Source organism: Carassius gibelio, chromosome B1 (assembly GCF_023724105.1).
Source record: "Carassius gibelio isolate Cgi1373 ecotype wild population from Czech Republic chromosome B1, carGib1.2-hapl.c, whole genome shotgun sequence".
NCBI classification, from domain to species: domain Eukaryota; kingdom Metazoa; phylum Chordata; class Actinopteri; order Cypriniformes; family Cyprinidae; genus Carassius; species Carassius gibelio.
Window position 1 is genome coordinate 8,085,668 of NC_068396.1, and position 27,221 is coordinate 8,112,888.

Genomic DNA, 27,221 nt, shown 5'->3' on the forward strand with positions numbered 1-27,221 from the left:
TTGAAGGAGTATTTCTGTTCCAGAAATACTCCTTCCGGTTTGTCACAAGTTTCGGAAAGTTTTTTTTCGAGTATGGCTCTGTGTGACGTTAGATGGAGCGGAATTTCCTTATAAGGGTCCTGAGGGCACTTCTGCTGGAAGAGCGCGCGCTCCCGTGTAGCAGAGCACTGAGAGCACAACAGACTTCACTGATCAGAGCGAGAGCGTCGCGAAATTTCAGAGAAGTGTGTTTTTGGTTGCCAGGGCAAGACAACCCTGCACAGATTACCAAAAAAAAAAAACGGCATTAAGGGACCAGTGGATGGAGTTTATTTTTACAGAGCATCAGCGGAGTTGTGCAAGTGTTTTTGTTTGTTCCCTGCATTTCGAAGATGCTTGTTTTACAAACAAGGCCCAGTTTGACGCTGGATTTGCACATCGTTTATTTCTTAAGGATAATGCAGTCCCAACGAAAAAGGGTCACGATCGTGTGTTGGAACCGCATGCGGTGAGTAAAACACAATATCTCTGTGTTGTTAACTTAGCTATCAGCGTGTAAGCACATCAAGTAAACAACATGCGATGTTGTCATCAAACTGCACTTTCCACATGTACAGCTTAAAAAAAAAAAAAGATGACATAAAGTGGAACTTAGTCATTTTCCAAAACCGCTAAGCAAATATATACAGTTTCAGTACATACCACATAGAGACGTCGTTTGCTGATGCTGCTCTTGTTAAATTTCAGCTTCTGGATCTGTGTCACAGCTTCCAAACGCTCTCAACGCAAAAGCCTACTGGCGCTCGTCATTATTTAGCTCCGCCCACACGTCACGCCTCCAGCCTGTCGTATTTTTCCGGGAAAAATCGGTACAAACTATCTTTCTCTTATGAATATAATAAAACTAAAGACTTTTTGGAGTTATTAAGGATGCAGTACTACTCTATAGGTACTCAAGATTAACAGGATATTGAGTGAAAACGAGCATTTCACCCCCCCTTTAAGGTTTTTATTATTGTTATTCTCTAAATAATAAACTAAATCTGCCAGCAGGTGGCGGCAGTAAATGTCTTTATGTATCATTTATTCATTCATTGGATAAGTTCATGGTTCAAAAGGCTGATTCATTCAGGGATGTAAAAGTAAATGACTCTCTTTTTGAATGGGCCTTTGAATCATTGATTTACATGATTCGTTCAAAATGCAGATTCATTCAGAAACTAAACTGCTGTTTTGCACAGAGACGGCGTTTACAGTGTTCAAATATTTTAATCGCATTATTTTTCATAACTAATTAATTAAGTTAACGCATTAAACTGACAACCCTAATATATATATATATATATATATATATATATATATATATATATATATATATATATATATATATATATATATTTTTTTTTTTATTTATTTATCAACGTAATGCATATATGTTGAATAAACAAATTAATTTCATTACAAAAATCTCTTAACCTCTTAATGAAAAGTAGTGTATTTACACATTTAAAACCTATCCCTGTCATTTTTCTATCACAATATCAAAAAACAAGAAATACAATGAATACATGAAGAATTCAATGTTTTGGAGTAATGGAAAAGTCTAACTCACCCAGGAAGTGACCATAATGACCAAAGCAAACAGGACAGGACCTAAAAGGTTCCAAAGTCCCCTGCGGTCCAACTGCATCGCCATAGAAATGACAAGAGTGCCCGCCATAAACAATAGCTGCAATGTAAGAACAAAATAAGCTATTAAAATTGACATCCAACACAAACTTTAAGTAGATAATTAATAATTATTAATTATTGATTAAAGTGTTTAGCATATACATGTAAAGGGGTCGTATTGTAAATCATCATTTAATTATATAAATAAAATAAAAATTCATTGTAATAAGTAAACTGTTTCAGAACTAAAAACTTTCTTCCCAGTCTAAAAATCTGACATCAGAAGCATGAGAACATTTACAACAGAGGACCCACATTCTATTCATTATATGAAACATTATATGTAATAGTTTGGGGGTGTTTACTGAAGTCTAATATTTCATTCTGAATAGAAAATGACAATTGACAAGGCAAACTTACAATTTCCTTGACTAAAAGGGGGGAAACCATTATATAATATTTAATATATAATGTTATGTTATGTTTATTGATCAGTTAAATTAAATTAAAATTACAATTAAATGTATGCATTTAGCAGACGCTTTTATCCAAAGCAACTTACAGTGCATTCAGGCTAACAGTTTTTACCTAACGTGTTCCCTGGGAATCGAACCCACAAACTTGCACTGCTAACGCAATGCTCTACCACCTGAGCCACAGGAACACTTAGTTAACAAATCATTCTTCTAATTTATAGACATAATAACATGACTATAAATAAAAATGTTTTACTGGCTTTTGGTTTGTATTGTTTCAAAGTAACAATAGCTGGTATGAACTATCACAACATTTCCTTTAAAGAACAGGTAGGTCTAGTTAAACATGTCGTGCTATTTAAGGCCCATTCCACAATAGTTCCATTGCAGTTTAAAAGGTGATAAAGACATTTGATACTTTCATGAATGTACATGACAGCACAATGGTACAATTTAATGGCACAATACAGCAGTTTCAGTTCCACCCTGCAGCTGTCTGCTGGTATGTTGTAATTAAAATTTTGATCCTACTTAATATTAAGTGTCCCTAATATCTGTGTGCTTACATAGTAACTAGATGTGTACGTAGTATGTAACCACAGTGAAAGTACACATTGGTACATAGTATCTACAAATGTGTAACAAGACATTGGTAACATTCACACTTGAATAAAAATAGTCATAATACCAATAGCAATCAATCTTTAGTTATTAAAGATGCTGTATGACCCCTTCCACCAATTACAAGGCGCCAACACATCTACCATTACTCTGTGGGAGGTGTGCACATTATTAACAACAATAATGGCCATTTATGATTAAAATAAAAAAATATACATAATATAGCACTTACATATTTTACTGGATCCTGGAGCCGTGCCATGCACACAATGGTCACCCACACTGACACAACAGAACCCAAGAAATCACAGAACTGCAGAGTGTCATAGTCCATGATGCACATCACAGTCACTCCGGGCTGGTCACATGCATGATAAAACTGCAACAGACATCATCATTATGAAAACAAAATATGCAACATGTATTATAAACAGACAGACAGATAGATAGACAGACACTGACAGATAGATAGATAGATAGATAGATAGATAGATAGATAGATAGATAGATAGATAGATAGATAGATAGACGGACAGACAGACAGACAGAATGACAGACAGACAGACAGACAGACAGACAGAATGACAGACAGACAGACAGACACACAGAGAGACAGACAGACAGACAGACAGATAGATAGATATAGACAGACAGACAAATAGACAGAAAGAGACAGACAGACAGACAGACAGATAGATATAGACAGACAGACAAATAGACAGAAAGAGACAGACAGACTGACAGACAGAAAGACAGTAAGACAGACAGACAGACAGACAGACAGACAAAGAGACAGACAGACAGACAGACAGACAGAATGACAGACAGACAGACAGACAGACAGACAGATAGATAGATAGATATAGACAGACAGACAAATAGACAGAAAGAGACAGACAGACAGACAGACAGATATAGACAGACAGACAAATAGACAGAAAGAGACAGACAGACTGACAGACAGAAAGACAGTAAGACAGACAGATAGACAGACAGACAGACAGACAGACAGACAGACAGACAGACAGACAGACAGACAGACAGATAGATAGATAGATAGATAGATAGATAGATAGATAGATAGATAGATAGATAGATAGATAGATAGATAGATAAATAGACAGATGGAAAGACAGACAGACAGATAAATATAGACAGACAGACAAATAGACAGAAAGAGACAGACAGACAGACAGACGGAAAGACAGTAAGACACACAGACAGATAAATATAGACAGACAGACAAATAGACAGAAAGAGACAGACAGACAGACGGAACGACAGTAAGACAGACAGACAGATAAATATAGACAGACAGACAAATAGACAGAAAGAGACAGATAGACAGACAGACAGACAGATAGATAGACAGATGGAAAGACAGACAGACAGACAGACAGACAGACAAACAGATTAGATAGATAGATAAATAGATAGATAGATAGATAGATAGATAGATAGATAGATAGATAGATAGATAGATAGATAGATAGATAGATAGATAGATAGATAGATAGATAGATAGATAGATAGATAAAATTATAACATAAGAACATACCGTGGAGAAAAACATGGTAAAGAAGTAGATGGTGGCCTCAACGTGGTATCCTCTGTAAAGTGCTACAACGATGGGTGGGATGAAGAAAAAGTTACTGAGGGTGAGGAGCAGAGCCGCAGCCATCTGCCGGGAGTATGACTGCGCAGTCGCTCCATCCGTACAGCCCCATCCCTGCCAACCTGTCAACAGAAAACAGTAACAAACTCAGTCGCTTTCATTTTGATGATTTATGGCCAGTTGTTTGCATGTGTGTTTGTTTACCTGCTTTGCATACACATGCGCCATAGAGGTAGCTGTACGTGCGTAGCAGTCTGCACTCTCCATACGGTCCACAGTCATCAATGCACGCACTCACACTTACAGACGCACTCACTATCGCGGATGCGTTCCTGCAGTCGACACTGGAAGGACAACACAGGACCATAAATAATGCTCAGAAGGTGCTTTAGGAATATCTGAAGTAATACAATATAGAGATATAGGACAGGTTGATCTTACTGTGTGTGCTAGTTTAGCACTGAATTTTCACAACCGACCTGTCATTGCACACGGTCTGGAGGCTGAGGTACCACACTGCTGTGTCTGGAAACGGAATCCTCAACAGAGCCTGTGATTCATTGCTGCTCACGCTCAGAGAATAGCCCTGCATAAGCCCTACAAGCACACACATATGCAAAGAGCTTCAACTGTGACATGCAGGAGAATAGTAAACAGGCATTGCACAAATTTGAATGTGACTGACCTGTAGCACAAGTCTGGCTGAGGTTGACATGAAGTACAGGAGCAGAAGGTGTGAGACATGCTTTGACACGAGCAAATCCGCCAACCAAAGAACTCTATGCCACAAGCACAAGAATACATTTTTGTAATTTTCTGTATTTTTAATTATATAAAGTTACTAGGATAACTGAGTAACAATTCATTATTGATATCACAATGGTTGTAGTAAATATGCTGTGCTCAAATAATAGAAGTGGCTGTGAGATGTATATATACACACACACACACATACATTCGATACACTGATTAAAAAAACAATAATAAATGTTTCTTGAGCAACAAATCAGCATATTTGAATGATTTCTAAAATTGAAGACTGGAGTAATGGCTGCTGAAAAATAAGCTTTTGCCATCACAGAAATAGATAAGATTTTAAAATAAATAAAGAAAGAAAAGTTATTTTAAATTGTAATAATGTTACATAATTTTAATGTTTTTATTTCAATTCTATGAAATAAACACTGCCTTGGTGAGCACAAAAGACTTCTTTTAAAATGATTCAAAAATCTCACAGACAATATTATATTATATTCTTACAGTGTTCAAGTGGAGCTGTACAACAAACGTGCCGCCACTGTCACCAGGAGAGTGCTCAAGTGTGAGCACAGTGGGAAGGTCTGAGGTCACGGTTAGGTTGCTGCTGGAAACGATGAAGCGTAGTGATAGCACATCCTGTTCATCTCGGAGCACTGAAGGGCTTCTCATGCACACTGGCTCAGAGCTGTTAGCGCGGAGGCTCGGCTGGTCTCTCATGGAAACGGATGTGTTACTGAGGCCACCTGAGCTGTTGCTTTGGGGAGCAATGATGGTACGAATAAAGGCTGAGGTGTTGAAATCTGAAGAGACGCTCAGAGGTTTACATCCCACTGTATGGATGAAGTGAAAGAGGAGAGAAAGACATAAAAGAACTAAGCAATAACTGACAAAAAAAAATGTATTACAGTGAAAGATTCATCAAAACAAACCTGTGACATTGGCAGAAATGCTAAAAGGTATGGTCGTGTTTGGTTGACTAGTCTCAACAGTAACCAGCAACCAGCTGTTCCACGGGGGAATGAGGACGGATGCGGAGCAGCTCTCTAACCCTGAACAGTTCTGTTTCACCTCTGAGCCCTGCCTCAAAGTACTGGAGCCTACAGTGATTGACAGCCCGCAATCATTTCCCAGCTTTACAGAACAGTTCAAGATGAAAACATCCAACCTGGAGGTGAACTCTGGAACAAAGACCCTAAACAGAAAAGGCACAAAATATTTCAAAACAGAAACTTACTTTACATACATACATACATATATAGACTACCCAGATTTTGAAAAGTAAGATTTTTTAAATATTTTGTAAAGAAGACTCTTCTGCTCAACAAGCCTGCATTTATGTATTTGATCCAAAGTATTGAAATATTTTTGCTATTTAAAATAACTGTTTTCTATTTTAATATATTAAAAAAAATTAATTTATTCCTGTCAGTTTCAAAGCTGAATCTTTAGCATCATTGCTCCAGTTACATATATAATATTCTAATTTGCTGCTCAAAAAACATTTATTAATATTATTATTATTATTGAAAACAACTGAGAAGAGAAGTTACTTGATGAACAGAAAGTTCAAAAGTACAGCATTTATCTGAAATAGAAATCATTTGTAATATTATAAATGTCTTTATCATCCTTGCTAAAGTATTAATTAATTTTATTAATCCCCCCCCCCAAAAAAGAAAAAAATTATACTGAATCCCAGTTATTCAATGGTATAGTGAATAATAGTTCCAAAAGCTTTTTATTTCAGATAAATGCTGACCTTTAGCTCTTTCTGTTCATCAAAGAATCCTGAATTTATTTTTACATAACTGTTTTAAATAATAATAATAAAAATAATAATAATAAATAAATAAATAAAATACATTTTAAAATATATTCAATTTCTATTCATATTAAATAGAAAGCAATTATTTTAAATAGTAAAATTATTTCCTAATATTACTGCTTTTGCTATATTATTAATCAAATAAATGCAGGCTTGGTGAGCAGAAGAGAATTCTTTAAAAAACATAAAAAAATCTTTTGACTGGTAGTGTTTATATGTGTGTGTGTGTGTGTGTATAAATAGACATAACAACATATTCTACTTGATACAAACACATGAACATAGATCATACTTAAACAAAGCTGGGGTTGTAGTTAGTGTTTGATAGAGTGGAATGTTGTGCTGCAGGATTGGCAGGTCAGCAGCTCTCCTTAAAAACATCTGTGCCTGAAATAGGTATGAGCAAGACGGCAGTCCCTAAAACAGACGGCAACAAACAATCACACATTTACTTCTACTGTTAATAATAATAATAATAATAAATAAATAAAATAAAACATCAACTTTTGCATCCCAGGAATAAGTTTTAAAATATATTAAAATAGAAAATCTGTTATTTTAAATTGTAATAATATATCACAATATTACTGTTTTTGGCATTTTTAACTAAATACAAGCTAATGTATTGATTTAGAAAGGTTTCACATTTATATAGGTAATCCTATATATATATATATAGATACATACACACACACACACACACACACGCACACACACGCACGCACACATACCTGCTGCTCTATCTTCCCTTCATCCTTGGGCATGTGAGCAGCAAGGAACCAGTCTCCAGGTTTGGGATGGGTCACATTGAACAGGGTCACATTGCCGCTCTGTCCACTGGGAATGGTCAACGTCAAATTGTGAGCAAGAGACACAGATGTGGAGTTTGGAAAGGCTGTTTCTATGGGGTTGATTACCGGGGGCGCTCCTGCCCTAAAGTGCCTGTTGATGTGCATTAGATGGACAGAAGTCAATGTTAAGAGACATAATTAGGATTAATTATCTATTACAGTGTACAGTGCTTCCTTCAGGAAGAGTATCTGGGGCAACCTAGGTTTAAAGACCCCATGAAATGGTTTGATAAACAGTTTTCCTTAATTGGTTGGTGCATTTTAGCTGCTAAAAATGTGTGTTGTTATCTTCTAGAAGTATATTAGTATATCTGTGTGTTCTCTTTAATAGTTAGCATATTTCCAATGTTAAAGCAGGTATTCTGGTATTGATGCAGTATACAATAATCTTGAGCTTCTCAGTTTAAGAGTTCTCATGAGAATTTGTATTCTGTATACGCAGTCTCCAAGAAGTGATCTCTAAGAAAGACCTCCAAGGATATAATTCTTAGATTTATCAACACATGCGACACGCCATCATTTTAATTACAATATTTCAACCTGTAAAACTGAAAACAAACAGATGTTTTCTTCCATATTTTGCCATAAATCACTTGGTTCTATGTATCTGTGGACGTTGAACACAAAAGTGGACACAGATGTAAGCAAGTCCTGCAAGACCAGGGGCCCGTTTCACTAAGGAGGTTCAACCAACTCTGAGTTTAAACTTGAACTCTGAGTTGACTTGCTTGAACTTCTGAGTTAAGTGCTTGCACCACAACTATAAAAAGCCATTATCAATGGAGCTCCGATATTACGATTCACCATGACAACAGCTCCCGCCAAAAAGCCGTCTGCATACTTCAGACTAAATAAAAATATAAATCTTCTCAGTGTTATAATATCACAGGTGAAAACTGGCAGAACGTTAGATTAATGAACTAATATCTAATCATATTATGGTATCTCATGGGCAAAATATATATATATATATATATATATATATATATATATATACATATATATAAAATAATAATATTAATAATAGTATTTTAAGTGCATTTTTCTTATTTTACAAATGATCTGCCAATAGAATAAGAAAAATACGTCAGTGGCTATTTACACTAAGTGGAATTAACATATTTTCTTAGTGATAGATCCTATTTACAGTAGGCTAAGTGCAAGTAGCTGTAGATGCTATTTACAGAAAAAATGTACAGTGAAAATCGTGATATATTCTATTTACCATGTAAAAGTAGCATTTCTTTGCAACAGGCTAAGTGTATAGTGTAAATAGTAATTGGATGCTAGTTATACTTTATACTGGCAGATACATACTGTACTAGGCCCATTTGCCCCTCAAAATTGTTATACAGTAACAGGATGCATTATAAATAAATAATTATAGTGTTCCTGTAGCTCAATTGGAAGAGCGTTGCACTATCAAGCGCAAGGTTGGGGGTTTGATTCCCCAAGAACACATGATAGGTAAAAATTGATAGCCTGTAAGTTGCATTAAAAAAATAATTTAAAAAGCGTCTGCTAAATGCATAAATTGTAATTTAAACAAGACTAAGTATCTTATATCATTTTCTTATATAGAGAATCAATCTTTATTTTATTCTATTTTTTTATATATTTGTACTTGGGGGGGGGGGGGGGGGGGGTACTTAGTAAGAAGAGCATTTTTCCAGCGTGCATCAATGAAGTGTTTAAAAAGGGATAGGAGACCGAAAGAAACTCTGGGTTTAGGTTTAGGTTAGGTTCAGAGAGTAAGTTACCATGGTTACTTAGCTCTCTTTCAGAAACGGCTTGACTTACCCTGCTTTCTCAGGTTTGACAAACCTCCCATTCTGAAACAGAAAACCTAGAGTTTCCCTCATTTCAGGGTTAACATACTCAGAGTTTTCACTTAACCTTTCACTTCACTTAATCCTTTGTGAAACAGGCCCCAGTTGTAATATTTTGTTTGAATATAACAAGGTTCAAAACATTAAAAAAGAGAGAAAGAAACATGCATTCTTCACAGTAAGATCTATAACATGCATTCAGAAAACAGAACGGGTAAATTTTCATTTCATGTTAACTTGAAATATTTATAAACCATTAGTAACCTTAAAACCCACACTTGATTTTGGACATGTTTTCAAATGGGTTACCACAGTAACATAATTTCTGCCAAAATGCCATAGCAACTACAGTTATTATTACAACTATAAAACCATGTAAATCTCCTTTAAATAGGTTTTCAGGATTTTATCACATTTCATTTCATCACAGTGTGTATAATAGCAAGTTCTCCGTTAAATTTACTCAAACTTTTACCTAAAAGCATGCTTTTTGGAGGGAAACATGTATTGTTCTCGCGGGAAAGCTTTCAAAAGTTAATTTGAATACTGAACGCACTTTAAATATATGCATTATGTCATAATTTCACCATACATACACAGTGATGTTTTGGTTGCCACAGTTGAGTCCGGATCCCCGTGAGACGGTGAGCAGCCACCGCACGAGCACCGCATCCTCCGGTACTCTGAAGTGATGGAGCCGAACGTTACCGAACCAGCTGTATTTGGACAACCTTTGAGGCGCTTTAGAGTAGATCCCGTTCAAGTAAGTGAGATCTGGGGGGCAGAGCGTGACGTCATGGTGGCGTCAGACGTACACAATCACAAGAAGCGAGATCCTTTTATTCGTTTCAAACATGTGTATGTAGAGACTTATTCATCCATAAACATACTAGAGTACCTAAACGACTAAAAATATTTACGAAAATCCATGCCTATATAAGGGACATTTGGGTAAGAGCAAAAAACTTATTGTTAAATACCACAAATATACCTATGATTTCTAAATCGTTCGCAAAAACTTACCGCCAAAACAGCCAGCGATAACAAACAGTAGAAGGCACGGTGCAAGTGTTTTTCCCATATTGCAGTTTACGATTTCTTCAGTCAGCCCATTGTAGTGTTCTTCAAATGTCTGAGGACTGTTGTGACACGTTACTTCCTGGTTCAAAACAGAAATACTGGACGTCGGCCTCATACGTATGCATAGCTTCCTCTTCGCCTCTCATAAAAATTACTTAAGGTTCGTGTCGTTCTTTTAAAATGCCAATCGAGCCAAGCGTGTGGTTGTCTATAAATAAATGTTCATTAATTCCCAAGGTCCATCGCAATATACATTAGAAAAGACTACGTTGCAGAAGAATTTCCTGCGGGACGCTTCTGAATGGTTGCCATGCAACGTCATCAGGGGGACCTGATTAATATTCATGAGCCAAAAACAACAACATCAAAAAACACCTTTCCATTGTATTTACTTACTATTTTATTTATTTACTTTTTAATCATTAAAAAGTATTTGGAATAAAACAAAACAATAAAACAAATGATGATTGATAAATTAGTCAAACTGCAGCAAGTACTAGTTTGTTTGTATGTTTGTTTGTTTGTTTGTTTGTTATTATTATTATTATTATTATTATTATTATTATTATTATTATTATTATTATTATTATTATTATTATTATTATTATTATTACTATATATGACCCTGGGCCACAAATCTTTCGAAATTGAGATTTATATATCTTCTGAAAGCTGAATAAATTAGCTTTCCATTGATGTATAGTAGGACCGGACAATATTTGGCCGAGATATTTGAAAATCTGGAATCTGGGGAAACAAAAAAAATCACATATTGAAAAAAAAAATCGTCTTTAAAATTGTCCAAATTAAGTCCATAGAAATGCATATTACTAAGCAAAAATGAAGTTTTGATATGTTTATGGTAAGAAATTTACTAAATATATTCATGGAACATGATCTTTACTTAATATTGTAATCATTTTTGGCATAAAAGAAAAATCCATCATTTTGACCCATACAATGTATTTTTGGCTATTGCTACAAACATACCCCGGCGACTTGAGACTGGTTTTGTGCTCCAGGGTCAAATATGTACTGCGACTATCATCCTCCAGATTTATAGTAAGAATTTATGAAAACAGCAACAGTGCCATCTGCTTGTCAAGCACTCATACTGTTGTGTTAAAAGCCACGAACATGTCTCAGTAGTTTTCATATATATATGTAGCACTTTATTTATTTTTATTTAATTTTTTTGTAAAAAGACAAAACAGAAGGGCCGTTCTAAATCTTGTAATCATGTGTAATGTCCACCCGTGGCTGACGGATGGTTAAGCCATTACATGCTGTCTTACCAACCCGAAGCTGCAGTTAAGTGTTCTTTTGCTCTGGCATATGTTAGTCCAGATGCTGTGCTCTCCACTGCTGGTCATTAGCTCTTCTATTGCCCTGCATCCAGCTCATATTCACTCATGCTGAGCACACACACACACACACACACACACACACACACACACACACACACACACACACACACACACACACACACACACACACACACTCTTTCTTGTTCTTTTTCAAGTCTTTAATCAATGTTATACACGCATTCATGTTAAGCTGCTTCTACTACAATATATTCCTTCTGCCACCTCTTAGACTGTTTACCTGGAACTGTACAAAAACCTTAATGATTTGTTTCTTATGTCTTTAAAATTGTAAATATTTAAATAAATATTTTATACTTTATAATTTGCGACTAGTAACTACATTTATATTTTATTTGAATTGTAGTTTAGAAAGTTTTGTTTGCTATAATCCCCATTTAAGACCAGGGTTAGTTTCCAGTGAAAAGTTTATTTTGAGGGGAAATATATGATCTTGTAATTTTGTCAGATAATGAATAATAATTAAACATGTTTTGAAATACATTTTAAAAAAACTGCCAGTGAAAGCACACATTTGTCTAATTTAGCCTATAACGTTGACATCGACTAGCCTTTGTGACAATGAGACACACTGTGTGACAACTAGCCCCAGATTTTAAATTTAATTTACACCTAGCTTTTCTTTTTTTATGATTCAGTCTCTCTTTTCTTTCTTTGTAGTTTGCAGAAACAACACTTAATTAATAAACTGTTTATTTGTAGCCTAATTAAACGTTACACATTATTGATAAGGTCAAACGCACCTCTCGCACAGATCAAAGAAGCCTAATGGGCGTCATTTACCTTGCTTGTCTTTTTAATGGGGTTTTATAAAGGGGCTCATTCAAAAGTCAAAACGGCGTAAGATGCGATTTCACGCCTTTTTAGGTTCATCCTTAAGTAGCCACCAGTACACTATAACAGCTGTGAGTCAGACGCGCTGCGCTGAACGGACACTTGAGCGTCCCCCGGCAGACGAGGCGGCCGCCGCGCGCGCCAGTTTCCGTTCGTCTCTCCGGTTGCTGGGAGCCCAGACAAACTCACGCTCTGTTTGAGCAGAACACTATTACAGACGTGCGCCTAAATATTTGCTCAGAAAACAGACTCGCCACGAGCGATGGGTATAAATGAGCAAACCGCTAATCATCCAGAACGCGAAACGGACAGCACGACTTCACGAGCGACATCCATCGAGCATTACACGGCAAGAGAAACTCAACATTTTTCTAAATTCGTTTTCTTTCTTTCTTTCTTTCTTTCTTTCTTTCTTTCTTTCAGCTATATAAAAAAAGTTATCACATTTAATCTTACCCATGTTCTAAAATTTTTATTGTCCAAAACATTGTTACAGACAAGAAGAAAAATGATTAAAATTAAAATAATTTTAAAATCTTTTTCTTTCTTTCTTTCTTTCTTTCTTTCTTTCTTTCTTTCTTTCTTTCTTTCTTTCTTTCTTTCTTTCTTTCTATGCGAATCATAATCTTTTAAACGTTTTTTATTGTAGAATTTTTTTTTTACAGAAAACAACAATTCAAATTAAAATAGTTATAAAAATATTTTATTGTTTCTTCACTCTTTCTTTGTCATATTTATATCAGTGATCCTACACAATCTATTAATTGTAAATCTGTATTTTTCTGTGTGTGTATGTGTGTGTACTATATGTTTAATATACATTTATTAAACCAAAAAATACTCTTGTTATGAGAAAAAATATATATATTTCAGTATCGACCATAGTATTACAGAGATGTAGCCTTTTCCTCCGTGACAACTGTCCCCAATCTGGTGTATATTTATATATACATGTCATTTTTTTCATAGGATGGCAGCAAGTGTTATCAGGACGCTGAGTAATCTGGGTTTGGCAAAACCCTTCCCTCCCTGTTTCTTTCCGGCTGAGGATGAGGAGGAGACTGAAGAAGAATATGAAGAGGAGCTGAGAGAGGACAGTTTGGAGGAGGACGAGGATGCAGTAGCCAGTGAGTCTCAAGAGGAACAGCCATGGAGTGTTGATTCGTCCCCCAATAGTGCTGAGATGACCAATCAGCTCCTACGGTTTGCTGAACTCATCAGCAGCGATGTCCAGCGCTACTTCGGCCGAAGCCAAGACCCTGATGCCTGTGACATCTATGCAGAGAGACCGTGTCCAAAAGTTGGGGGCCGTCAGCGGTACTACGCTGACTTCATCAAAGTAGCATCATCAGGGCATGCGGAGGAGCCTGAGTTGCTCGGGCCCCTTGCAGAGCTCTTTCAAGACACTCAAAGGAAAGGACGGAGTTTACCCATGAACCAACGGCGCCTGCCAATCAGCTTCTGGACAGAGCCTTTTGCACATCAGCTTGACGTGTTGGGTGATGCAAACACACAAGAGAACTCGCTCAGTATAATTAACACATCAGAGGGCTCCAGTAACATCAATACGTCTTCGAGTATGTTCAGTAACACAAGCGTTTGCACCATGACCAGCTCCAGTATCTCAGGGACTCTCAGTAGCTCAAGCACACCAGACTTCAGTGATTTACTTGCTCACTGGGCCATGGACAGAGAAAACCCCAATGAATTCAACTGTGACTATCCACTTTCGTAATCAATCAGCCCGTCTTCTACACTGCAAAATATCATGTTGTTAATTTGTTCTGCTTTTCTTCTTGTTCTTAATGTCTGTGTTGTTTTTCAGTAAAATATCTGCACAAGACAAAACTGCATCTTCTCATGTTCTGTTCTCAGTTGCTTTAATTTGTTTTAATTTTAATGTTTTGTATGTTATCTAATTAATTAACTTTATTTTTATTTTTGGCAGTGCATTCAATATTCAGTTTCTCAATTTAATATACTACTCCTACAGCATTTTCTTGATCATTCTTTCTCTCAAGTTGTTTTTTAATGTACGAAAAGACAAAAAAAATGTATGCAACAAAGTGCTATTAAAACACTCTGTTTGCAATCAGTAATGCATCTAACTCCTCACACAGGGATGACCAATTTATTAAACACATAACACATTTATTAAAAAACAAAATAGCGTAATAAAAATGCAAAGAAAATTCTGTAACTGTAATCTTGTGATATCAGAAATGATTAAAAAAAATCTAAATATTAGCAAAAACTATAATAGTATATCAATGATTATTAAAAAAGCACTGCTTTATATGGAATCAAGTATTCCAATAAGAAGTGGAATAACCTTTACATTTATGTTCATTATAGACTTAAACAATGACAGAAAACGGAATGAGAAACACTTGGTTAACTGGTTTCAACACATTTCCTTGTAATAATGATATGAATCTGCCCTGTCATACTACATGCACAAACCACATAACCACAGGCCATTAAGATGAATAATTCACAGGTACAGGGAATACAAGTTAGCAAAGAATCCCACTTCTGTCTATGCAGTGATTGTGTGGGATAATGTGTGTATGTCCCTCTCTGTAATTTCATAACTTGTTTAAATAGTGTATGTTTGCAGATCTTCATTTCGGTCCTCTGAGTGCTTACGTGTCTGAGCAGGGTGAAACCACTAGTGGCACATGGGCCGAAAGACCAGATATGGATATGTGGCTAATTCACACACACACACACACACACACACACACACACACACACACACACACACACACACGCACGTCCACAATACTGTTTGTTTTTCAATTATATGTACTGGACACTATTCTATAGATAACTGGAAGCATGCAATAAAGACAGCCACAGTATATTCTCAAGTTATGTGAATTTCCTACGTTATTATATTTGCTTGTAATCTGATGTTAATTTCCACTCTCCAACGGCTCACTTTCAGAGCTCATGTGAAGTGGCAAGTAAGACCAGTAGATTTGCACCACGCAGGCATTTCAATGATTGGTCAGCGTCAGTGTTCTCTTATCAGCACCACAAGACCACAGAGCAGCATGGTGCAGCTCATTTCAGCTCATTCACTTCCTCTGTAGGCCCCTGAACCGATCGATCATGAGGCTTCTACACATCCTGGGTTTCACCGTCTTGCTCTGCGGCCTGTGTGTGAGGGCAGAGGAGGAAACAGCTGAGGACAAAGTAGAGGAAAAAGTAGAGAACAGCTCTGAAGAAGACACAGAACCAGAGAAACCAGAGAAGACAGAAGAAATTACAGAAGAGAAAGATGTTTTGGTCCTTCATAGCGTCAACTTTGAAAGAGCTCTTAGTGAGAACAAATACCTGCTTGTGGAATTTTGTAAGTCCTCTATGACTTTCCTTTGAAATATATTATAATTTTGCTTGCAAATGGGAATTCTGATGTTTGTCTAAATAATGAAAGAAGACACCACACTACAATATATATTTACTGCAATGTGTGTTTAAAAATCATTTAAATTATCATTTAAAAAGTTTTATATTCAGTTGCATGCATTTAAACTATCCTATCAAAAGCAGCACACGTTCAAAGATTATTAGCAATTGTTGGACACATCATCCATGAGGAGTGCACCTGTTATTTTCCCCACGCTTGTAAGGAGGGCCAGTTATGCTTATGCTTTTTTAATACTGTATTAAGCTATTGTCATTGCAATACAATATTAGAACAAAGGTGATAAAATACTGATATTATTAATGTCAACATTTAGCATTTAATTCTGAGCTGAAAAATAGTGAATAGTTGTAACACTTTTTACTCTTGTAATATTTCTTAAACAGTTTCAGAGTAAAGTTGGGGACTAGGAAGATATTTGTATGAAATATTATTATAATTAACTGTTTTATGTTTTAATATATATATAAAAAAATAATAATAATTCATTCATGTGATAGCTCCTGCTCTCTAGTGTCACATTATCAGTAAAATAATAAGCTGAATTCTCTCAGCATTTCTTATTACTATCAGTGTTTTTCAGGATCTGTTGAATAGAAAGTTCTAAAACATGTGAACAATTCCTAAAACTATATGTCACTCAAAACATTCTAGTTACTGAAATATAGCCTTTGTGACAACATGCTGGTATGAAACTTGTTTTTGTCTTTTAAAACATAAAAAGATGCTCCGTGGTGTGGTCACTGTCGCAATTTGGAGCCAATTTATGCAGAAGTGGCTGGATTACTGAAAAATGGGTCATCTGAAGTACGACTGGCCAAAGTGAATGCTGACGAAGAAAAAGACCTTGCCACAGAGTTCCACGTGGGCAGTTTTCCCACTCTTAAATTCTTCAAAGATGGCAATAGGCAAAATGCCACCGATTTTTCTGGTAATATATTTATTTGTTTGGTGCATTTGCATGCATGGTGCTATTTTCATATAGTGTGTTCTATAAACAAAAGCTCATAGGCATTATTTTGTGATTTGAACAGGAAAGCGAACAGTAGAAGGAATCACAAGGTGGCTGGAGAGGCACACAGGGCCCAGCGCTACTGTTCTCAATGATGTGAAGAGTGCAGAGGCTCTGCTGGATGCACATGATGTGGTTGTGGTTGGATTCTTCCAGGTAATTTACCTATTGTTTGCATAAAGTAACTGACTTTGTAAGATATGACAGTGCCTTATAGCCAAAGAGTTCTATCATTGCACCATCTATTTATAACAAATGATTTATCATTGAAACGTTATTATTTTATTTTAATTTAATTAAATTTGCTCTCTATGTCCCAGGATTTGGAAGGAGATAAGGCAAAGACATTTTATGATGTAACTTTGATAGCAGTGGACTTTGAATTCGGCATCACAAACAACCCAGAGCTCTTCAAGAAGTATGATGTGAAAAGTGACTCATTGGTGCTTTTCAAGAAGGTAATTCCAGTAACCCTAGCACTGATTTAAATCTAATATATTTACATCGCAAATAGTGAGTCACTGAATCATTCATTCAACTGATTCACGACTGAAACACGTCAAAGTTGTTATTAAAGAGAGTTTCAGGAAGATTTTGTTTTAAAAATCAATAACATTCTTGCCTCAATTTAAATGTGTACAATCATTTTCCACAATTCCCTTTATCTTCTTAATGTAAACAAGACAGAACTACATGATGAATTGAGGACAACACCTACAGTGTAGTTTTCGCTCAGCAAACGGACTGTGTTCAGTCAGTTCAGTCAAACAATCAAATGCGTGATCTCTTCCCACACGCAACAGCTGTTGATATATGCTATCGTCAGTCTTTCAGGACAGTGAAAACCATAAGCGTAAAAAACTTAGGTAAACAAAAAATTCAATGCCTGAAATGGTATATTCATTCACTTTGAAGATTAATTTAAAATCATTTGTTCACTTTCTTGTTTAAAAAAATAATGTGTTGTATGCTCTTTATGATCTTATCACAAACCCACACATTCTTCTCTTTCCATACATTCCAGTTTGATGAAAAGCGGGCAGACATGCCACTCTCTGAGGACAGCAAGCTAGACAAAGGAGAGATGATTTCATTCATCCATGCCAACAGCATGAAACTTGTTATTCCATTTAATGAAGAGGTAACCCTTTTAAATTCACTTCACTAATCAATGAAACCAAGCGTTACAATAATTCGAAATGGTCTTAAAAATAAAAATTTTAATAAAATTAAATGTATGCTAATGAAATTACTCACGATATTGGTGATTAACATCTTTTTAATTTCATAATTTCTTTATTTTTATATTATCTTTCCGCAGAATGCTGAACAAATATTTAGGTCTAAGGTCCGTAATCACATGATTCTATTCATTAACACAACTGTGGAATCCCAAAACGCATTGCTAGAAGATTTCAGAGATGTTGCCAGTGAGTTTAAGGAAAAAGTAAGTGTTTTAACTTAATAGCTAAATTATAATAAAATAAGTTTATTCAACTCATATTGGGATATAGAGCTTTTTCCAATCTTGTCCTGCTCACAGTCAGTGTGTATGTGCACAGGTGCTTTTCATCACATTAGATGTCACGTCTGACAAATCAGATCATGTGCTGAAGTATTTCAGCATCTCTGCAAATGATGCTCCTATTATTCGCCTGATCAACATTGACAAAGTGGTGACATATGCAATGGAAGGACCAACCATCAACAAAGACGCGCTGAGAACATTTTGCCAGGGTGTTCTGGATGGTACCATGAAGGTCAGTGTGTTTCTGTAACCAGACATCTTCATTTGCAGCATATGTGTAGCTGTAAATGTAGTTAAATTAATTTAAATATCGCACTTCAATCTAGCCCTTTCTGAAGACTCAAGAAATTCCAGAGGATTGGGACAAGAATCCAGTTAAAGTCCTTGTTGGGAAGAACTTCAACGAAGTGGCTTTTGATGAGACTAAGAACGTCTTTGTGGAGTTTTGTAAGTCAGCAATTTATATTTTCAAGTTCAAATAAAAGTATTTAATAGTGGCTTTAACATATTTTGTCCTTCCTTACAGATGCTCCATGGTGTGGTCACTGTCAACAACTGGCTCCTATATGGGATGAGTTGGCCGAGAAGTACAAAGACCATGAGAATATAATCATTGCGAAAATGGACGCTACAGAAAATGATGCAGAAGATGTCACTATACAGGGATTTCCCACCATCAAATACTTTCCAGCTGGGGCTGAAAAAAAGGTTCGCAACAACAAACACTCTTAAATACTCTTATATTGTAAAAGGATATCAAATAGTATGTTGTTGTTTATTTCTTTGGTTATTAGAAATGATTTTACATTTTCCAAAGTTGCTGTAAATTAAAGAAATAGCAAATATTAAGGGCCTAATTTTAAAAATATAAAAGCTCTTTATAAAAAGTTTGATATTTAAGAATGTTCAATTTTATCCACTTGTAAACTTGCATAGGGCAATGTATACTGTACATAGTATATAACAATACTTTATGCAAACAGATTGTTGATTATAATGGAAACAGAGATTTGGAGACCTTCTCAAAGTTTCTGGATAATGGAGGAGTGATACCAGAAGAAGAGAGTAAAGATGATGAGGAGGACAAAGATGATGACGATGATGATGATGAAGATGATGATGATGAAGACAAGGTCAGTAAAAGCCAACAGATGGCTTGATTATTTAGCCGGTAGCGCTTTATTTTACAGTCCTGTTCCTCATGTACATACTATGTACTTATTATAGTAATTACAATAACTATGTAATAACTAGGTACTAACCCTGAACCTACCCCTAAACCTAACCCTACCCCATGTAGTTACCTTGTATTACCAGAACTTTATGTAGAATGGGCTAACGAGAATGTTAGTACACGTACTGTAAAATAAAGTGCAACCATTAAGCCTGTTATAAGTTCAAAAACATGAACTTTTTCATTTAAATAATATAGTTTGTGAGTTTCTATTTGCTTTTCAGGTGTCAGATGAGCCAACAGAAGATTCACCAAAATCTACCAATGGAACTAGCAAGGATGAGCTTTAAAAACAAAGCATAAATAAACTAATTTGTGCTAAATAATATCAGTGTGAGACTTACTGTATGCCAATGAGCCAATCTGTGTTTTGTCAGGTTAATGCCATTTTTCATTAATGCCCCCACTGGATCATTTCAACAAACTATACATACCTGACTTAATTGAATAAAAACAACTTAACATATTAAAGGGATACTCCACCCCAAAATTAAAAAGTTTTCATTAATCACTTAATGACAAAATGGAAGATATTTTGGATAAAAACCCAGGAGGCTTGACACTGTCCCATAGACTGCAAAAGTTAGTTATAGTGTCAGAGTCCAGAAAAGTATGAAAGACGTCATCAGAATAGTCCGTCTGTCATCAGTGGTTCAACAATGGTTAACATTATGAAGCAACGAGAATACTTTTTGTACACAAAGAAAACTAAAATAATGACTTTATTAAGTAATTTGTCTCCTCTGTTTCTCTCCACATCACTCTAGCAACATTTTGGTGAATCTGAACTGTACACAGTGGCGCCACAAGGATACCTTTTTTTTCATATATTTACCTTTTGATTTGAAAGAAAACAGTGCAGCCTTTTGGCTCGGCTGACTCAGAAGAGCGTACGCTGCCTGCGTTCAGCTCAGACTCGCCATAATGGCACTACAGTGATGTGGAGAGAAACAGAGACAAATTATTGAATAAAGTCATTATTCTTGTTTTCTTTTTGCATTTAAATGATGCCCAATTGGCATTAAGGGACCTATAGTGTGCCAAGAAAACAATCACTACACCATTACACCACCAGCAGCAGCCTGCACAGTGGTAACAAGGCATGATGGATCCATGTTCTCATTCTGTTTACACCAAATTCTGACTCTACCATCTGAATGTCTCAACAGAAATCGAGACTCATCAGACCAGGTGGAGATGAGTGGTACCCGGTGGGGTTTTCTGCTGTTGTAGCCCATCCGCCTCAAGGTTGTGTGTGTTGTGGCTTCACAAATGCTTTGCTGCATACCTTGGTTGTAACAAGTGGTTATTTCAGTCAAAGTTGCTCTTCTATCAGCTTGAATCAGTCGGCCTATTCTCCTCTGACCTCTAGCATCAACAAGGCATTTTCGCCCACAGGACTGCCACATACTGGATGTTTTTCCCTTTTCACACCATTCTTTGTAAACCTTAGAAATGGTTGTGCATGAAAATCCCAGTAACTGAGTAGATTGTGAAATACTCAGACCGGCCCGTCTGGCACCAACAACCATGCCACGCTCAAAATTGCTTAAATCACCTTTCTTTCCCATTCTGACGTTCAGTTTGGAGTTCAGGAGATTGTCTTGACCAGGACCACACACCTAAATGCATTGAAGCAACTGCCATGTGATTGGTCGATTAGATAATTGCATTAATGAGAAATTGAACAGGTGCTCCTAATTATCCTTTAGGTGAGTGTATATATGTGGTGTGAGATCATTTTGACACTGTCAGTATCAGTATTTGGCTATAAAAGAGTTAGCTATATGGATGAATTTAAAAAAAACTGTCAAGAATATGGCTACCATGAACATGAAGCCTATTTTTATGATCATTAAAGGTGCTGTAGGGAACTTTTGTAAAATAATATTTTTTTACATATTTATTAAACCTGTCATTATGTCCTGACAGTAGAATATGAGACAGATGATCTGTGAAAAAATCAAGCTCCTCTGGCTCCTCCCAGTGGTCCTATTGCCATTTGCAGAAACTCGCTCCCGGTAAAAAAAAATCAATCAGAGCTGCGGTCCGTAACTTTGTTTGTGTTCAAAATGTAGAAAAATGTATATAATAAGCGAGTACACCATGAATCCATTTACCAAACCGTGTTTTTAGCTTGTCCTGAATCACTAGGGTGCACCTATAATAAGTGTTATATTCTGACTATTTTAGATTGCTTCGGGGGTACCGCGGCGGAGTAACCCAGTACCTTTGTGATTCTTCATAGACGTAAACAGAGAGAAGTAGTTCCGGCTACGATGTTCTTCCGCAAGACACAAGCAGTTCTGTTTATTAACCGCTAGAGCGTCAAAAGTTCCCTACCGCAGCTTTAAGTTACAGTTAATCACATTTTTGTCCGTATTTCCATTACACTTATGCCAAAAAAGATTTTAAAAATTACAATATAAGGTATTTCTTTTACTGTGTTTACAGCATACACAATATAACTGTATTACAGTGTATATTTATTTCGGTTTTTACTGTAATATAATATAACAAAAAACTGTATTACTGTCAAAGAATCTGATATGAACCAGTATCACTGCCGCAATACATTTCTATTTTATCTTTTGATTTTGGAGTAATATACCATGTACATTTTTGCAAGTTTTAGGTTTATGATTCTTTTAATGCATTTGTTAATGCCATGGCCTTTATTTACCCAAGAAAAAAATGATGATGAATTCATTCATTAATGTCCTATGGCCACATTTATGATACATCATCCATGTTTGTACTCTAAATATTTCATAAGCAACAAAGCTACAGCAAGATATATTCTTCTCATGCCACGAGATAGCTGAAGGAAAGGAGTACTGATGTTAATAACAACTGGATGGAATCATTAAACCAAATCACAAATATGTTTAACATGTCTGTGTTAAGCATTTCTTTTTACTTACCCTAAGGCATGTTCACTGTGTAGCTGCACATTCCTGTTCATTGCAGTGGAATGCACGGACAACAAAGACTAACAGGTAAACAGGTCGAGTGAGTCAGGCATGTGATGTCATAAGAAAACTTTTCTGTGAAGAATCGACACGCAGGTAAGAATAATTCAGCTATATAAGCTTGTTTAAATGTAAACTTTCAAATGTATATTATTTATGATAAAAAGGCATTTTGAAGTGAGTATAAGAAAGTATATGGCATGCAATGGCCTGTGTTATTACAACTTGTATTTGTTGAAATGTATACTGTATGTATGATGGGCATGATTTTGACAAAAAGACAGACAAACATTCGCTATTTTCAACATTTCAAGTTGTATACTGTATGTATGATGGGCATGATTTTGACAAAAAGACAGACAAACATTCGCTATTTTCAACATTTCAAGTTGACAAACTCTGCATAGTAAAAAGCAATGTTTAGTAGAACATGCTTCAAAACCAACATGGGAAGTAAGGTCTGTATGTCACTCGACATGCAACTACTTTGTTTTATGAGCCAAGTTCACATCAGAGATTGCAATATCAGACATAGAATTGAATATGTGGAGTGATATATCATATAGATGAATAAAAAACACATTCTGGATTTGTAAAAGAAGAATTAGGCTCATGTAAAGACATACCACCTATTTTTCCCCATGGCTGGCATCCCAAACCTTCTAGGTTTGATCCAGAATGAAATAGATGAAATGAGGCTAATTGGTCATGTAGCCATGAACACAAGTATAAAGTACTTTTTGGAAATCCATAGGATTGTTTTATAATATGGAACAAATTGTTTTATTTAGTGTCTTACATAATTGGTCATGGGTCTGAAATAGACCAATAGGTCTATTACCACACTCTCAGAAAAAAAAACATACAAAAGCTGTCAACTTTGTACCTAAACAGTACATATTGCACCTCAAAGGTACATATTAGTACCTACAGTAAACATCAGGGTTCCTCAATTGCAGCCCGAGAGAATAATGTTTGGCCCGGTTTAATGTGGCATGAAAATTCGAACACACCTTCAGAAAGTGACATTAAACTGTGTCAATATCGGACACGAGTGCGCGGCACAACAAAGGTTTGCAGTGAGTTCCCATTTTAAGTTTGCTTTATCCTAAATTATTTTCAAGATCTGAGGTAAAATATCTGTTGTTGCTTTCACTATGGCTGTAAAGATCACGCAAAATAGTATTCAAACTCACATTAGACACTTTTAACTTTGAATAAAGCAGATAATCATTACCTGAGATTATCAATGTCATATTTTATTTTTCGCAGAAAATAAAAACCATTTCTAAAATAGAATTCCGTTTCGCTTATTGTCACGTGTCGCTGTCGCGGGTGATTGAGGAACCCTGGTGTACATATTAGTACCAAAAAGGTGCAAAAGTGTACCTTTTGAAAAGGTTCTGCCCCAGTGACAGCTTTAGTAACTTTTTTTTCTAAGAGTGCAGGTTAAATTACTCATATGATTTTATGGTTTTTCTTTTAATACATTTTTTTTAACAAGGCTTTTAAAAAATATTGTTTAATTATAACATTTTTCTTTGCTGATACAAAACAACTCACATGGTTTAGTAAAAGGATAACTACCGACATAATCATTTTGTTCTCTTCATGACTTGCATCTTAGATATAGGGTACCACTTTTCTCTCATATGATGCTCTAATTCACTGATGGTTAGAAAGTATGTTTTATTTCCCTACTTTAATTAGACTTAGTCAGACTATTTTTGCAATGACTGAATCAGCACCCAACTGACTACTAGCCTATTAGTACTTCTTTCAGAAGGTAATGTACGCAGATTTAGTACATCGTATTTTCATGTTATTCAAAAACTCAATTAATTTATTATACTAACTCATTATATTATAGATGGATATTCCCACATGTGCTGCAGCAACAGCAGGCTCCCTATCACCACCTCCCGCTTACAATGACTTTAATAAGTTTCCCCTTTATGAGGAAATCATTCCAGATTCACCACCACCCGATTATACCATCGCCATAGCCCCAGCTTCTGACAGGGAGAGAGGTAAGAGCTGCACCTGCTGAGGGCAGCATATAAATTGCATATATGAATGAAAAGTATATATTAATATATATACATTTTTTGTTAACAGCCAATCTTCAAGAGATTCCTCAAAACCCTAACAGGAGGGCAAACCCGTATCCTGTCCTCAATGTGCCTCGAATCGAAATAATCGAACACAGAGAACAAAGTAAGTGCCATTAAAGGAATAGTTCATTCAGAAAAAAAAAAGACAAAAAATCTGCCAATCTGAGATTAAGTTGAGTTAGGAGAAATTCAGCATTCAATCACTTGCTCAACAATGGATCCACTGCAGTGAATGGGTGCCATCAGAACGAGAGTCCAAACCGCTGATAAAAAACATCACAATAATCCACAACAAATCCACATGACTCGAGGAGTTAATGTAAACAAATGAAGGCATTTTAACTTCACATCGTTGCTTCTAGCTAAAATAGCTACTAGATCCATAATATAGCTTTCTCCAGTGAAAAAGTCATCTTCTCTAAATCAGAAGAAAAATATGTACAGATCAAGCACTGTTTAAACATAAGTTCTAAATAAATATGTAGGGTGATTTTGATGTGAGAGGACAAAAGGGGATGTATTTGTTTCTTATCACTTCATAAGGTGTTAATTGATAGGTTGGAGTTGATTACTTGAGGATTAATGTGATGCTTTAATCATCTGCTTGAACTATAATTCTGACGGCACCCATTCAAAGCATAGGATCCATTGGTGAACAAGTAAAGGAATGCTAAAATGTCTCCAAATAAAGAAACAAAGTCATCTGCACTCGGATGGCCTAGCCATAACCAATTTTTTTTCACTGTTTAAGCATTCATACAGCAGATAGTGCAGCCTGTAGCTCCTCAGGTGGTCGTGGTGCAGCCACAGCAGATGCTTGTTCTTTTGGATGACACACCGACAGCGACTGTGTGCAAGTACTGCAATAAAAGCATCATCACTAATGTAAAATATAAATCTGGTTCTGCTGCATGGGCTATGTGCTGTTTATTGACTATACTTGGGTAAGAACAATAGACAAAATTGCATTGTAACTGTTGAAGATACCTCTAAACATGCCAATTATTTTTCTAATTGTGTCTCTGTCTTCATTTCTTTGTTTTTCAGGCTCATTTGTGGATGTTGCCTCATCCCATTCTTTGTCAGCGGTTTTAAAGATGTCCATCACTCCTGTCCTTACTGCCATAAGCATTTGGGAATATACACCCGGAAATGACTTCATTTCCAAACTCTCACACACATTCAATATTATGATCAATACTTGCATTTTAAAAGTCTATAAACTGCCATAATGTATTAAAACAATTATAATGCAAAGCATATTTGCTTATGATTTACTTTAAAAAAAAAAAGCTAAATATCTTTACATAAAAAATATCTTCAATATAAATGAGGCTGTTATTTTACAAATACCACTTGTGATTGAACATTTTATCTTTGTTGAGGAAAATATGCAACTGTCCTATTGCAAGTTTGCAAGTCCTTTTAATGTGCCTTTGTGTTGTAACCGCATGTTATCGTGATTGTTTTTATTAAAAAAGTGATTTATTAAGAAAGACACCACACATTATCGTAATTGTTTTTATTAAGAAAGTGGTTTATTAATAGACAGAACAGTAAGGGACAGCGAGGTTGTAAAACTATTAAACAAGAGCTAAAATATTGTTCTTAATACAAATGTATTAGAGCTTAGATCGGGCCCAACAAATCAAGCCCGACCCTACCCGAGCCCGAGCACGTTGTGTCCGAGCCCGGCCCGGCCCGACACGTTCACTGTAATTATGAGGCCGAGCCCGATTTAAACCCGACCATTTTTAATATATGGGCCGTTATAACCAGGGGCGGCGCCAGAATTTTTTTTTTTTTTTTTTTACCGCAGGTGCTGCTGTGCTACAGTGGAGGCTGGAGCTGTATACAGCTCCCCCGTAGCACAGCAACACCTGCGGTAAAAAAAAAAAAAAGAAAAAAAAAGAAATTCTGGGGCAGCCCCTGGTCGGGTTTAAATAAATATATTTATTAAATGCGTGTCGCATTTAATGCACGAGACAAAACCAACACATATG

General features: G+C 35.9%; 4 protein-coding genes across 5 annotated transcripts in view; 3 read left to right on the forward strand and 1 right to left on the reverse strand.

Moving 5' to 3' along the window:
- Nucleotides 1–10,951, reverse strand: part of pgap6 (post-glycosylphosphatidylinositol attachment to proteins 6) — a 13,227-nt gene extending 2,276 nt beyond the window's left edge. The window contains exons 1-12 of the mRNA XM_052546285.1: nt 10,650–10,951; nt 10,223–10,400; nt 7,678–7,888; nt 7,239–7,363; nt 6,051–6,313; nt 5,623–5,951; nt 5,048–5,141; nt 4,842–4,959; nt 4,567–4,706; nt 4,306–4,484; nt 2,980–3,126; nt 1,592–1,708 (exon numbers count right to left, since the gene is read on the reverse strand). Coding sequence (XP_052402245.1) covers nt 1,592–1,708; nt 2,980–3,126; nt 4,306–4,484; nt 4,567–4,706; nt 4,842–4,959; nt 5,048–5,141; nt 5,623–5,951; nt 6,051–6,313; nt 7,239–7,363; nt 7,678–7,888; nt 10,223–10,400; nt 10,650–10,821 — 2,073 coding nt within the window. The 5' untranslated portion in view covers nt 10,822–10,951. The remainder of the gene's footprint in view (nt 1–1,591; nt 1,709–2,979; nt 3,127–4,305; nt 4,485–4,566; nt 4,707–4,841; nt 4,960–5,047; nt 5,142–5,622; nt 5,952–6,050; nt 6,314–7,238; nt 7,364–7,677; nt 7,889–10,222; nt 10,401–10,649) is intronic.
- A 2,075-nt stretch (nt 10,952–13,026) lies between these two features.
- Nucleotides 13,027–14,909, forward strand: LOC127949387 (protein PERCC1). Its single transcript, XM_052546514.1, has 2 exons — nt 13,027–13,274; nt 13,895–14,909. The coding sequence occupies exons 1-2, from the start codon at nt 13,198–13,200 to the stop codon at nt 14,658–14,660; spliced, it is 843 nt and encodes a 280-aa protein (XP_052402474.1). The 5' UTR covers nt 13,027–13,197; the 3' UTR covers nt 14,661–14,909.
- A 1,073-nt stretch (nt 14,910–15,982) lies between these two features.
- Nucleotides 15,983–20,458, forward strand: pdia2 (protein disulfide isomerase family A, member 2). Its single transcript, XM_052547238.1, has 11 exons — nt 15,983–16,283; nt 17,083–17,289; nt 17,393–17,526; nt 17,691–17,828; nt 18,395–18,511; nt 18,692–18,817; nt 18,933–19,130; nt 19,225–19,345; nt 19,425–19,606; nt 19,882–20,031; nt 20,357–20,458. Exons 1-11 carry the CDS (start codon nt 16,043–16,045, stop codon nt 20,420–20,422), a joined length of 1,680 nt encoding a protein of 559 aa, XP_052403198.1. The 5' UTR covers nt 15,983–16,042; the 3' UTR covers nt 20,423–20,458.
- A 122-nt stretch (nt 20,459–20,580) lies between these two features.
- On the forward strand, nt 20,581–26,709 carry si:dkeyp-75b4.8 (lipopolysaccharide-induced tumor necrosis factor-alpha factor homolog). 2 transcript variants are annotated; one of them, XM_052547239.1, is made up of 4 exons: nt 20,581–25,134; nt 25,223–25,321; nt 25,970–26,162; nt 26,266–26,709. In XM_052547239.1, exons 1-4 carry the CDS (start codon nt 24,975–24,977, stop codon nt 26,372–26,374), a joined length of 561 nt encoding a protein of 186 aa, XP_052403199.1. In that variant the 5' UTR covers nt 20,581–24,974; the 3' UTR covers nt 26,375–26,709. The 2 variants fall into 2 exon arrangements, with proteins under 2 accessions (XP_052403199.1, XP_052403200.1); XM_052547240.1 differs by having other exon boundaries at nt 25,970–26,075.
- Nucleotides 26,710–27,221: the final 512 nt, after the last annotated feature.

Excerpts from the sequence above, each read along its gene's own strand:
- LOC127949387 (XM_052546514.1), top strand. The coding sequence starts at position 13,198 with ATGAGCAAACCGCTAATCATCCAGAACGCGAAACGGACAGCACGACTT. Across the intron at positions 13,275-13,894 it reads CATCCATCGAGCATTACACG|GATGGCAGCAAGTGTTATCA; the intron begins GCAAGAGAAACT and ends TTTTTTTCATAG.
- pdia2 (XM_052547238.1), top strand. The coding sequence starts at position 16,043 with ATGAGGCTTCTACACATCCTGGGTTTCACCGTCTTGCTCTGCGGCCTG. Across the intron at positions 18,818-18,932 it reads CCAGTGAGTTTAAGGAAAAA|GTGCTTTTCATCACATTAGA; the intron begins GTAAGTGTTTTA and ends GTATGTGCACAG. Across the intron at positions 20,032-20,356 it reads ATGATGATGATGAAGACAAG|GTGTCAGATGAGCCAACAGA; the intron begins GTCAGTAAAAGC and ends TTTGCTTTTCAG.
- si:dkeyp-75b4.8 (XM_052547239.1), top strand. The coding sequence starts at position 24,975 with ATGGATATTCCCACATGTGCTGCAGCAACAGCAGGCTCCCTATCACCA. Across the intron at positions 25,135-25,222 it reads AGCTTCTGACAGGGAGAGAG|CCAATCTTCAAGAGATTCCT; the intron begins GTAAGAGCTGCA and ends TTTTGTTAACAG. Across the intron at positions 25,322-25,969 it reads AATCGAACACAGAGAACAAA|CATTCATACAGCAGATAGTG; the intron begins GTAAGTGCCATT and ends TCACTGTTTAAG.